A 13,017-nucleotide genomic window follows, 5' to 3' on the forward strand; every position below is an offset into this window, starting at 1 on the left:
TCTAGCGCAACGCTACATCAGGCGATAATACGATAAACACCTCGCTACCCTAAGTGTTAACGTCAAACGATGCATACAACGGTGCTTCTCCCTGCCTTACCTAGCTTGCCTCTCTTACTATTATAACAGCGTCCTCATCACCCTGCATTGCTATTAGTGTTAGTCGGAGTGAAGTTATCGTCATATTGTATTAATGTGGATAATGAGTAAGCTTATTAAGCGGGAATTAGGTAGATCGCTCGGAACAGGTTTATCCGCGCCAGTCCGAGGGTTCCGGTTTCAGCTATAATCTTAGGCTGAAATCCCCGCACCTTTATTCCACTCATTACTAACTATCCATCACCCCTGATTATTACTACATACGCTCCTTTCATGTCTCTTCCTAACTATATCGTGGCCGATCATGCTAATAAGATTATAACGTGCGCGCTGCACTCGTATGCCATCCTTCTAAGTAAAGTGCTCTCGCATTTTAACGAAGAGCATTAGGAAGAGACCACCCTAGGGGAGCGCCGCTGTATTCAAGAGGCCGTCGATACTCTTGTTTCCAGCGGTGACTATTACACAAAGTATACAGACTTTGTTGTACCCAATACACCCGTAGAGGCCTTTATTAGCCTCAAACTACACAAAGGATCTCACTAGTGCCGTCTTTGCACTAAGATTATCACTGGTACATCTACCCGCCACAACATGCACAGCCATCTCCGCGAACATAGATTGAATAGTCCCCAGAATACTAGTTCTCATGGGAGAGAGGAGTGGTACAACACACGAGTGCGGATTGTTACATCGCAACAACTATTTAAGTCTGTTCCACCAGAGCATCGATCCTTGGGGTTAACACGAAAGTTTCCAGTCTACCCCCATAGAGAGTCACCCTACCGAGCTGTCAATAACAAAGAACCGAACCTCGAGCACGGTGCCCCGCAATCTCCAACGCCAGTGTCTGCACTTAGCGACAGAACACCCGAACAAAGTGATGAGGAGACTCACATAGCTGAGGACAGCGAAGAAGACAACGCTGTATTGCGCGAACAATTGGGTCTAGCATTGCGCTGGGCAGAGGAAGCGCGAGTAGAACAATTCGCCTCTTTCCCAGGGGCTCCCTCTATCCAGACCAACCCTTAGATCGCCACCTGTGGGATTGTGGGCACGTTTGAGGACTTCCAGACATGGGTAGAGGCTCTAGCCTACGTCTCAGTTCCCTCCTCTGATGCAGAACCAAAGCTGTTCTTCCTCTACACCACTGTTAAGGGCATGGTGCGCACCTGGCAGAATGTTAGTCTGCAGACTTCTCGCTACGCCCGTATCCGTGTAATGCAAGAGACATGCACCGACATACCCACCTTTCCTTTCAAACCCTACCAGTCTTATAACCTACACCACGCGCTGTCACTACAGAAGATCTTTATATACTATAGAGGTAAACAGTACTACTAGTATAGGGTTAGAGGTAGGATAGTAGCTATAGGGGTCTACCCCTAGGGGTAAGATAGTATCTATAGAGTACTACCCTTAGGGGCGAGATAGTAGGCGTAGAGTGCTGCCCCCAGGGGCGAGATAGTAGGCGCGGGTTGCTGCAAGTTACTGCAAGTTGCTACCCCCGGGGGCGAGATAGTAGGCGTAGAGTGCTGCCCCCAGGGGCAAGATAGTAGCCGTAGAGTGCTGCCCCCGGGGGCGAGATAGTAGCCGTAGAGTGCTGCCCCCAGGGGCGAGATAGTAGCCGTAGAGTGCTGCCCCCAGGGGCGAGATAGTAGCCGTAGAGTGCTGCCCCCGGGGGCGAGATAGTAGCCGTAGAGTGCTGCCCCCGGGGGCGAGATAGTAGCCGTAGAGTGCTGCCCCCAGGGGCGAGATAGTAGCCGTAGAGTGCTACCCCCAGGGGCGAGATAGTAGCCGTAGAGTGCTGCCCCCGGGGGCGAGATAGTAGCCGTAGAGTGCTACCCCCAGGGGCGAGATAGTAGCCGTAGAGTGCTGCCCCCAGGGGCGAGATAGTAGCCGTAGAGTGCTGCCCCCGGGGGCGAGATAGTAGCCGTAGAGTGCTGCCCCTGGGGGCGAGATAGTAGCCGTAGAGTGCTGCCCCTAGGGGCGAGATAGTAGCCGTAGAGTGCTGCCCCCGGGGGCGAGATAGTAGCCGTAGAGTGCTGCCCCCGGGGGCGAGATAGTAGGCGTAGAGTGCTGCCCCTAGGGGCGAGATAGTAGGCGCGGGTTGCGGCAAGTTGCTGTAAGTTACTACCCCCGGGGGCGAGATAGTAGCCGTAGAGTGCTGCCCCTAGGGGCGAGATAGTAGGCGTAGAGTGCTGCCCCCAGGGGCGAGATAGTAGGCGCGGGTTGCGGCAAGTTGCTGTAAGTTGCTGCCCCTAGGGGCGAGATAGTAGGCGTACACGTAGCGCTAATGTTACTGTCGTTATGCTTGGTGAAATGCTGTGTCTGTAGATCTAATGAGTGAAATTGCACCTCCGCCTGTCTACTCTTCGTAGATGGTGCGTATAGTAGTATCTAGATAGTAGATGTAGAGTGCTGTAAGTTGCTGCCCCTAGGGGCGAGATAGTAGGCGTAGAGTGCTGCCCCTGGGGCGAGATAGTAGGTATAGAGTGCTGCCCCCGGGGGCGAGATAGTAGCCGTAGAGTGCTACCCCTGGGGGCGAGATAGTAGCCGTAGAGTGCTGCCCCTAGGGGCGAGATAGTAGCCGTGGAGTGCTGCCCCCAGGGGCGAGATAGTAGCCGTAGAGTGCTGCCCCCAGGGGCGAGATAGTAGCTGTAGAGTGCTGCCCCTAGGGGCGAGATAGTAGGCGCGGGTTGCGGCAAGTTGCTGCCCCTGGGGGCGAGATAGTAGGCGTAGAGTGCTGCCCCTAGGGGCGAGATAGTAGGCGCGGGTTACTGCAAGTTACTGCAAGTTGCTGCCCCTGGGGGCGAGATAGTAGGCGTAGAGTGCTGCCCCTAGGGGCGAGATAGTAGCCGTAGAGTGCTGCCCCTGGGGGCGAGATAGTAGCCGTGGAGTGCTGCCCCTAGGGGCGAGATAGTAGCCGTAGAGTGCTGCCCCCAGGGGCGAGATAGTAGGCGCGGGTTGCGGCAAGTTGCTGCCCCTAGGGGCGAGATAGTAGGCGTAGAGTGCTGCCCCTAGGGGCGAGATAGTAGCCGTAGAGTGCTGCCCCTAGGGGCGAGATAGTAGGCGCGGGTTGCGGTAAGTTGCTGCCCCTGGGGGCGAGATAGTAGGCGTAGAGTGCTGCCCCTAGGGGCGAGATAGTAGGCGCGGGTTGCTGTAAGTTACTATAAGTTGCTGCCCCCGGGGGCGAGATAGTAGGCGTAGAGTGCTGCCCCCAGGGGCAAGATAGTAGCCGTAGAGTGCTGCCCCCGGGGGCGAGATAGTAGCCGTAGAGTGCTGCCCCCAGGGGCGAGATAGTAGGCGCGGGTTGCTGCAAGTTGCTGCAAGTTACTGCCCCCAGGGGCGAGATAGTAGCCGTAGAGTGCTGCCCCTAGGGGCGAGATAGTAGCCGTAGAGTGCTGCCCCCAGGGGCGAGATAGTAGCTGTAGAGTGCTGCCCCCAGGGGCGAGATAGTAGCTGTAGAGTGCTGCCCCCGGGGGCGAGATAGTAGCCGTAGAGTGCTGCCCCCAGGGGCGAGATAGTAGGCGCGGGTTGCTGCAAGTTGCTGCAAGTTACTGCCCCCAGGGGCGAGATAGTAGCCGTAGAGTGCTGCCCCTAGGGGCGAGATAGTAGCCGTAGAGTGCTGCCCCCAGGGGCGAGATAGTAGCCGTAGAGTGCTGCCCCCGGGGGCGAGATAGTAGCCGTAGAGTGCTGCCCCCGGGGGCGAGATAGTAGCCGTAGAGTGCTGCCCCCGGGGGCGAGATAGTAGCCGTAGAGTGCTGCCCCCGGGGGCGAGATAGTAGCCGTAGAGTGCTGCCCCCGGGGGCGAGATAGTAGCCGTAGAGTGCTGCCCCCAGGGGCGAGATAGTAGCCGCGGATTGCCGTAAGGTGCTGCCCTTGGGGGCGAGAGTGACTAACACTCACCGCTAGACTTACAGCGGCCTATGCAAGAATAGACGGCTTCTCGCCTACTTATACCTTGTGTAGTACCTCTCTATTGCTTTCTTACCTTCTCTTATCTCTTTTCCACTTACCTTAGTTTCTGTGTTCTTTCTAACAACGTTGCAATGAAGCGCCCTCTAGCAAACGTTTTAACCAAAAACAGCAAACGGCAGCGTACGAATGATCCAGAGATTGAAGAGACAACTCCTATCCACGAACAAGCTGCGCCATACCTACTCGCTATAGCGAAGTTTCCAATCGATGCGCTTAGCGCAGAATGGAGTTTTGGTGTCAATAGGTCTATTGACACAGCACACCAGCGCCGCCTCTGCGAGATCTTTAACGAAACTGGTATTCTTCGACGAGACCCTAGCCACCAACTGCAGATTGCCTGTTCTAAGGAACACGTAGAGCAGATGCTTCATCATCTGAAGGTGGAATTGCCAGCTCAGAGCACAGTTACTTCTGCCACGTTTGCGGATAAGGAAGGATTGGAATGGCCGTCGTTCAAGAGCTGGAAAAGCGTGACTGGAGGGACAGCGGAACTTATTACGGGTCACCATCGTGTAGAGGCATTCAAAGAGTATCTTCGCCTTCAGCAGTTAGGAGAAGAGGAGAGGTGGTGGGTGTGCCGCATCTACGATAAAGGCGGGTGCCCCTTAACGCGCGTACTGTGAACAACAGCCCCTAACCTTTTTAGACACGCTACCACCAGACACTCGTGTTAAACTTCGGGCGAATCGGGCCGATATTACGCTCCCTGACAATCATGGCCAGATATGGTCCGAGTTAACCAGCCTGTTCTGCACAAACGCCAATCTCTTTCAAGGCTCAAGCAAGTCAGTTGAGAAAGAGATGAGAGAGCATCTTCAGCTTAGTAGCCGCGTCAAGTTCCCAATACGGCGGCTAGTTACCCTGTGGAGAAATCAAAACTGGCAGCCCCTGCTTACGCGTTGGTGTTCTACCGCAATTGGGCAGGCAACGTTTAATCTCTCCACTTTTGAGTGGATGGCTAGTTGTCGGATAGATGACGTATGTGTAACCCGCCGCCGAAATACTCTGACCTGTCTTGCTAATCTACTGTCTAGCATTGGTTCGCTGCGTTTGAGAACGTACTTCGCATCTCTACATCTATTCGAAAGCAGTATGGGGTTGACGCCAGTTTAGCAGACTGGAACACGCTAGCTAGCCTGCCCCAGGCACGAAGTCCCCATGACGTACAAGACCTGTTCTACCCTGGCGAGGAGTTAGACAAGGATCCTGGCCCTTCCCATACGCGCCGGCAGGGCTTCTTCCCAACTCTAAGCAATGAGGCCTACCATGCGCTATACTCCACTGTACTTTCAAAGCCCACACACACGTACACAAACATCCTCGCTCTCTTAAAAACCCCGAAGAAAGAGGGGAAGCTTATGAGGAGTATTATGACCCACGTCAGCCAATGGGTAAACAGCGGATCCGCCAAGGTGTCTGACAGCGACAACAACAAACCCGCACTGCGGAAGTATCTAGTGCCCGTGCTGCAGAGCAGGCATGCCGGCCAGGCTGATCAAAAATCTCTTGACCTCCAACAAGAAGTACTGCAACACGTACAGCAAAATGCGGAAGCATTCACAAGCTCTATACTAGACCGCTATATTGACGAGTACCCAAGTGCAGAGATCAAGAACTACGGCGCACGCTTCCAGCATAAGGTGTGGAGAGAACTGCTGTCAATTGTGACCAGTTTCACAGGGCCAACCTTGCACAACAAGCACTTGGCGTGCCTAATTCAAAGCGATACCTACATAGCGCGAACGCCTACAATCGCACAAATCGCGTGTGATGCTATCTGTCAGGTCCCTGAAGTCGTCAACGAACCTGCGCTCCAGTCTACTAGGGCAGCAAACGACTTGCTAGAGACAATTCAGGTCGCAATCACTGAATGGATGTCTAGACACACTCTAGAAGACTCTGATAATACAAGTCAAGAGGTTCCGCTGCCCGCAAGGCACTCTAACGCCGAGTCTAGCAGAGAGAGAGAGCTCAATCTGACAGTCTCTGAAGCGGCACGTAGCGTTTCAGCACGGTCGAGTTCGGACCAGCTTACCCCAGAGCTAATTTCTCACCCCTCAACTGAGCCGCGCATACCCAAGGCATCCCAGCAGACCAAAGTTCAAAACAGGGGGATTGAGGACTTGAGTCTAAGCGACCTTGCTGCAGCCCGAGAGAAACACCGTCAGAAACGCACCCTTAGCGACCAGGTAGCTGTAAAGGGCAGTGCTTCTCTAAGCGAAAAGACCCGAAAGAAACACCGTAAGAAACACACCCTTGGCGACCAGGTAGCTGTAGAGGGCAGTGCTTCTCCAAGCGAAAAGACTCGACAGAAACAACGAGGGGCTTGGAGGAAGTAATCCGTATCTGACCCTAGCCCTAACCCAATAGACACTGTTCCTCTCCTCTTTCCTCTGCACTGGATATTGTGATTCTCGATCATCATCTATCGATCTACCCTACAAGATCCTCAGCCCTTAGCCAACGTACTATTTTATATAATACTGTTCTTATCATCATGTCTTTAGATCTTGCACAACAAAACGATAGCGATTACGATAACAGCAGTGCTGGAGAGGAGGACGGCCTGTACCAAGATGTGCAACCTGATGAGCACGATAGAGAACCTGACGAGCATGATGGAGAAGAATACCACGAGAGCAGCCTTGGGGACGAAGACGCAATAGCGAATAATCAACTTACCTGGGCTATTGACCACAGCGGAGGTGACCACCGACTACCTGGTGAGTTTAAGAGCATCCTACTTGTACGCATATAGTAACTACGTAGTAGTGAAGGGATTTATCAAGATGATAGACAGCCCCGAATTTAACGGCAGTAAGGCTATTGGAATGCTGCAGAAGCGATACACGATAGACTACGGATCGAGGCGCGTTGGGTCCCGACCAGCCAAGCCTGAGGACAAATTTATCCCTGAGTTCCACCTCGACCTTATCATTATCATCGGCCGGCCGCTCCAACCCATTGTGAAGTTCTCTACGTTCTTCGACCACGTAACAATCAGCTTTAAACACTGGCGAGCTCCATACAGCGCTAAACACAGCCACGGACTGTCGTTTGATATGGAGCATCGTACCTTCCGTCTTGCAAAGGGTGGAACGCGCGAATCTTGGTTTATTGTTATGCACCCTGTCGATAGCACAGTAGACCCTCTTCTGTCAGGCAGCGAACGTCGCAAACGCCGCGAGAAGGCGTCTGAGCACAGCGCTCTCAAACCCTCCCATGCCCTGTTCCTTACGTCGTACATTAAGAAAGTCTTCCTTACAGGCGTATTACTTGGAGAGGGTGTTGAGGCTTCTTGGAAATTGGATGGACCCCAGTCGCAATCGATCTCAATCGTCAAGTGGGAAACGTTCCAGGAGCAGTTCATGGAAGGGTGGCCAGAGTACGTGCGCAAGAACACGCAGGATCCGTTCTGGACTGAGAACCTGCCAGCGTTCCATGCGTATGACTACGGGCAGAACCTTCCAATTGAGTTGTCTACTGAGCAACTCAATAGTCTGCCTAAGGAAACCCGGTTGCGCCCTGATGACGAGACGTCTGACTCTGATGACGAGACGTCTGACTCTGATGACGAGACGTCTGACTCTGATAGCGAGACGTCTGATTCTGGGAATGATTTGTCAAACTCTGGGAATGATTTACCAAACTCTCAGAATGATTTATCTAACTCTGAAGACGCGGCGGCTAGGTCCGAAGGCGGCGCAGAGGGGGCTACGCCCCCACAGAGCGGTACACAAACAGGCGATCCAATTCCCCCGCCGCACGACCATCAACAGCCGTTTGATAACTACACACAGGATCTTCTACGCGCACTAGAGGACAAGTATAGACTGGAGAGCATTGAGACGGTCTCCTACGCGCTAGCGGTCGACATCCACTCAATAGCATCTTCCAACCTCCCTAACGCCTCTAATGACGTCGGTGTCATTCTCGCACCTGCGCGCTGCCTCCTTGCCAATCGCAACAACGTTGTTCGCCAATACCAACACCCGCGCGACTTTACCTTCTACCCTCTTGCCTTCCATCCATCGTACGGCAACTTCTCCTCCGCGCAGCCCCCAGCATTCCTACGCGACAACGTGCTCGCTGTAATGGAGGACAACATGAGCTATCAGAACAACGGTGCGAGCGTGTTGACTAGTGGTTATTTTCAGGCGTACTCCAACATTAAGCGAACTATACGCCATAGCCCCGGCAACTTACTTGCTACCAAGGGCATTGCCACGGCTGCCCTGACGCTGCCAGATCAGGATGGCAACCTAAACCCTCGGGTAGCGGCGAAGCGGCAGCGTTTACTGCGGAAATTGCGAGGCGAACAGACTCCTGATAACCCTACGTCTTCCCAACCGTTCGCTCGCGAGCAACAGCGGATTAAAGCCGCTATAAAGGAAGAACTGTACGCGTTTAGGATGGAGCAAGTTCTGTCTGTGCAGGTGTCGCAGTTAGCTGACGGTCAACGGAATTTTGCGACAGTGCTTCAACCTATCCTCCAGCTAATCCGGTACTTCTCGCTGGAACAACCTACCTACATTGATGTCCTCTTCGCGTTCAAAGAACGCATCTTTCCAAAGGTTCTCTCCTCCTTTGCTAGTCTGTTCGCGCACGCATCAGACGAGTTTTATCGTCGCTTCAAGGCTGCTGGCTCTAAAGGGCTGCCTTTTGCCCTAGCGGAAGGTGTGGCCGCATTCGATCGCCTTGGCAGCTACTGCTTTACTGGGTTCCCCCGGTCTTTAGTGGGCTCAGTGCTCGGGCCTCTCTGCACCATAGAAAGCATTGAGCAGGGTGGGTGGCCGTTTATCGACCCCAACATGCTCAATCTGCAAGGCAGTGGCCATGCTAACCTAGTGCGTTGGCCGCGCATGGACAATGGACGACCTATTATGATGCACGTTGCTTCCATTCGCCACCACTATGGGCCCCAGGTTGCCGCTTATTGTCACAGCGAGGTATGGTTCCGTGAGCTTGGTGGGCTCACAGGTAAAGGGCCTCGTGGCGCAGAAGAGTTCCTAGTAGAGGTGCTCGAAGAGATGTGGAAGCCGCAGACAATCGCTTTCGTAACACACCAATTCTATCGCGCTCTGAACAAGGGCGGACGGGGCAATGCTCAAAGCGTAAGCCTAACAACACTGCAGGCACGACAGGAGGCGCAAGAGCAGGTGACGCGTTGGGCTGAAAGCGAGCACCCCTTCTCTGCAGGGTTCGTGCAATTAGCGTTTCAAATATCAGCCGCTAACACAGTACAGGGAGTACGAGTCGATCTTTCCTGTCTTTTATCCAGAAGCGACTTCGGGTTTGAGAAGCCAGACGCGACGCGACTTTGCGCAAGAGCTCTACTGGGAGTGTGTTAACAGCCATGGCCAATCTAGTAGCTACCTCTTTTCAAAGAACGCGAGCTGGTTCACTGTGTTACGCGCTGCCGTGCAACACGCCAGGGCCAAGGCGATGAAGGAGGAATACTGGATCAGCGCCATAATGTCAGCTCTAGCGGCGTGCCGCATTGACTGTGTGCCTGGTTCATACCATGGCCGATTGAGCTACCGGAGAATGACGCGGCTAGTCGGTAACGTTCCGGCCCCATCCGCTATAGCGGCGAGACCGGGCAGCCTCAAGCGGGCAGCGATTGAGGCAGTACACCAAGCAAAGCGGCGCTCGCAAACAAAGAGTACTATCGACTTTGGTTGCCAAATCCCTTTTAACGCCATCCCGCCGCTAGTTGAAAAAGGTTTTCAGCAGTTGGACGGCCAGTTCTCAAAGTCCGGCATGAATCAGAAGGTTCGTGAACACTACCACAGAGCACGTCAGTGCCTCATCGAGTGCTTAGGTCAGCCAAAATGCGATCTAATGCTCATGTTGGTGTTAACCCTTGCATCCTCTTCAGCTACCCCTACTGTAGCGGTGAATGCGACTGAGTTTTCCAAAGGACCAACCAAGAACTCTGAAATGTTTGCGGCCGCCTTGGTAACAAGAATGCTCTGGTCTCTTCGACCAGATTACTTCCCGTCGGAGGAAGACGATGGTTGGGTGCTTTCGGTACGGGAGATGACGAAGAAGATTGGTAAGACTTCCCTAAGAGAGGCCCTTTTCCCAAGTAAGAAGCATTGCTAACATAGTACTATCTGGGGTAGAGCACAAAGGTTGCAACAACCGCTTCCTTCGACAACTGCAATGGATTCGGGTTACTAGTGGGCGTCGAGACTCCCCAAGGAACAGCGACATAGCGATCAACTATGATTCCGTTCTTGAGAAGAGACGTACAGAGTTAATGCGACTACGGAGCGATGCTAAAGGTTTTATTCAATGCGTGTTTGGTAGTTCTGATTATGCATGGGTTGACCGATGTCATACTATTATACAGGAGTCCCCAGTGTAGAGTAAGCTATTATAGCTTCCACTATAATTTTACATCTTCTCTCCTATAAAACACGTATATACTATATACATCTTCTATCCTATACAGCTTTTGAAGAGATTAATACACGTTACGTAGTGTTATGATTTTTTAAAATATTTCGTATTAACTGTAAATTCAGAAAAACACCAACCCCAATATTAACCGTACTATCGTTGTCGCATGTAATCCGTTTCTTAATCTTAACTGTGTCTCTTCTCTACTATTTACATAATTAACGTAATAGTAAAAAGACGCAGGCACTAGAGAATAGAGCCTGCGAAGTCTACATTGCATTAGTGGCTGAAGTAGCACAGTGTAGAGGCATCCTGTTACTATTCTCCGCAGGCAAAGGTAATAGCACCTTGCGCGGCAACCTTTAAGGAAAAGAGAGGAAGCCGCTATGTGTTTCGCTCTTCTTTGTAGTTATTTGTAGATTTGTAGCCTGCGGTGTTGTTGACTTATCTGTATCGCAATACGACAGCAGCTTCCTAGCAGGCTGTAATCGTCGAGAGCCACGGTACAGCCGGTGACTTAGACGACAGACCTAGCCTAACACTAAATTGGCAAGCTTCCGCAACACGGACGCATACACCCCACCTGCTAATAAGCACCGCTATGACTAGCAACTCTCGTCTACCTCACTACTTCCGTAGAGTGTCGCTAGAAGCTCAGCATTGTGCTCTTCGAGCCCATCACTCTTTTTCCGCAGCGCATAGTTCAGGGTCGTCAGGTAACCCGGTTTATTGTTCAACCTATAGGGCTTACAGGACAGAATAATTCAAGTACCGACATCTGTCGCAATGGCGCCGGCGATGCCGGGATACTTTCCGATGCGTCAGAATCAGTGTCATCTTCGGCTTCGCTGTCTGGAATCTCTGTTAACCCCACCGCCGTAGCTAGCGCATTCGCTTCAATGCTAAGCCTCTCCTTTCCAGCAATCGGCGCACCAGTAATTCCATCCGGCCCTAGCCAGGCTTCGAGGGCCCTGCTTGCCGTGCAAATTTCCGGCCGTTCGCGCTTCACTAGCTCAAGAAAAACATCGCGCTGGTTCTTCCGCAGCACACGCTCGAGCCAATGGTTTGAGACCTCTTCGTGGGGTATGAGCAGCAGCGATCCCCAGCCTAGAGCTTGAACTATGTCGAACCATCGTGTCGCTCGCTTTAGGCGGTAACGAAAGGCTGCGTGGTCAGATTTAGATGGTGATTGGCAAACCAGATGGACCAAATATGTGATAGCCTCTGTTCGTGCCTGGCCCTTCCCGTACCTGTTGCGAGTTCTGTCGTTACTGGCTAGACGATCAGCGACCTGGATTTCGTCGACCTTGCGAGCGTACGCCTTCCCTAGCAAAGCGAAAGCCCAGCGAGTGCCAATGTTTACAGCTGCAAGCATCGTCTCGTACCGTGTGCACATGTCCCAGGCAAAGCAGAATGCATTGTCGGCATCAGTATGAAGTGTTGCGCTACTATCCACTGACTGCGACATTTGCGTCTGGGTAAGAACATAACGATCTACTGGTTTTACCAAGAACGGCGTGCCCTGTTTCCGCCAATTATGCAGGAACTGCGCAGCGCTGTACTGCGAGGTTGCATTTCCAAAAGCACGCGCTTTTGCTAGCATGCTGCAGGCAGTATAGTAGGGTGTTGGCGAGGCTGTATAGAAATCAGCATCTTCCGCGACTTTTTGCTTGAAGATCCAAGAGATCGTCGGCTCATCGTCTGGCGCAATGCTGCCGTACGCCATACGTTCCTGCGCAGGCATCTTCTCAGGCGGTTCCTTTAAGCCTATCGCCTCGAGCTTTATTACACGCGATCTTTCTAGCTTTCTTGTACGCCGTAGCTCTGCAAGACGATTCTTGTTTGTAACTGTTGCGGACCTCTTTACGGATAGAGGCGTCGTCGCACTCTGGTTTTCGCTGTCCTCGTCGCTTGTTCCGCGCTCGTGTCCCCCCTCCGCTCTAGCTGTGTCTTTGCCAGCGTGTACTGTCATAGTGTTGACTTCGCTAGCCCTAGCCGTCGATTCGTCCGCGCTGTCCTCCTGTATTGCTAGGCGGTTTAAGCTGTTGGCACGGATCTCGCTGCGAATAGGCGATGAGGAGGCTGGACGTTTACGGTACGGCACAAGGTCGCCTGTAGCCCTCTGTGCTGATGGCGGTATGCTATCGTCCTTGTCTGAGTCTATAGCCATGCGGTCCTCCGCGATGCCTTCCGTTGGCGTCATTAGCCGCGCTGTAGTTAAGTTTCTAGGCTCTAGAGACTTACTACTAGCAAAGTCCATAGCAGCGCTTGTGAGACGCCCCCAATTTTCTGCGTCAAGTGTGCTGGCACCCAGCGTCTCTTTCAGCAGCCATATCGCATCTAGTGTCGAGTGGGCTATGAAAACCGGCTTGCACGCTTCGTCGTCGCCTACTTCTGGAACGATCCATCCCGCGTATCGTACATCGCCTGGTACACGGCATGGTTCTGCGAGACGACGCGCAAGAAATCTGCTGTAGGACGGGTTAGGTGGGCTGTATGCTAAGTTGTTAGCGACTGTAGCGTCCCACT

The 13,017-nt window shown here is 52.9% G+C and overlaps 2 protein-coding genes across 2 annotated transcripts; one reads left to right on the plus strand and one right to left on the minus strand.

Annotated features, from left to right (window-relative positions):
* Nucleotides 1-6,577: 6,577 nt before the first annotated feature.
* On the plus strand, nucleotides 6,578-9,925 carry ACET3X_005622 (uncharacterized protein; the record flags this gene model as incomplete). Its single annotated transcript, XM_069451847.1, has 4 exons — nucleotides 6,578-6,803; nucleotides 6,853-9,280; nucleotides 9,327-9,855; nucleotides 9,905-9,925. The coding sequence occupies 4 exons, from the start codon at nucleotides 6,578-6,580 to the stop codon at nucleotides 9,923-9,925; spliced, it is 3,204 nt and encodes a 1,067-aa protein (XP_069307666.1).
* A 1,296-nt stretch (nucleotides 9,926-11,221) lies between these two features.
* ACET3X_005623 (uncharacterized protein) lies at nucleotides 11,222-12,691 on the minus strand (the record flags this gene model as incomplete). Its single annotated transcript, XM_069451848.1, has 1 exon — nucleotides 11,222-12,691. The coding sequence occupies one exon, from the start codon at nucleotides 12,689-12,691 to the stop codon at nucleotides 11,222-11,224; it is 1,470 nt and encodes a 489-aa protein (XP_069307667.1).
* Between the last annotated feature and the right edge of the window lie 326 nt (nucleotides 12,692-13,017).

Source organism: Alternaria dauci, chromosome 4 (genome assembly GCF_042100115.1).
Source record: "Alternaria dauci strain A2016 chromosome 4, whole genome shotgun sequence".
Lineage (NCBI taxonomy): Eukaryota > Fungi > Ascomycota > Dothideomycetes > Pleosporales > Pleosporaceae > Alternaria > Alternaria dauci.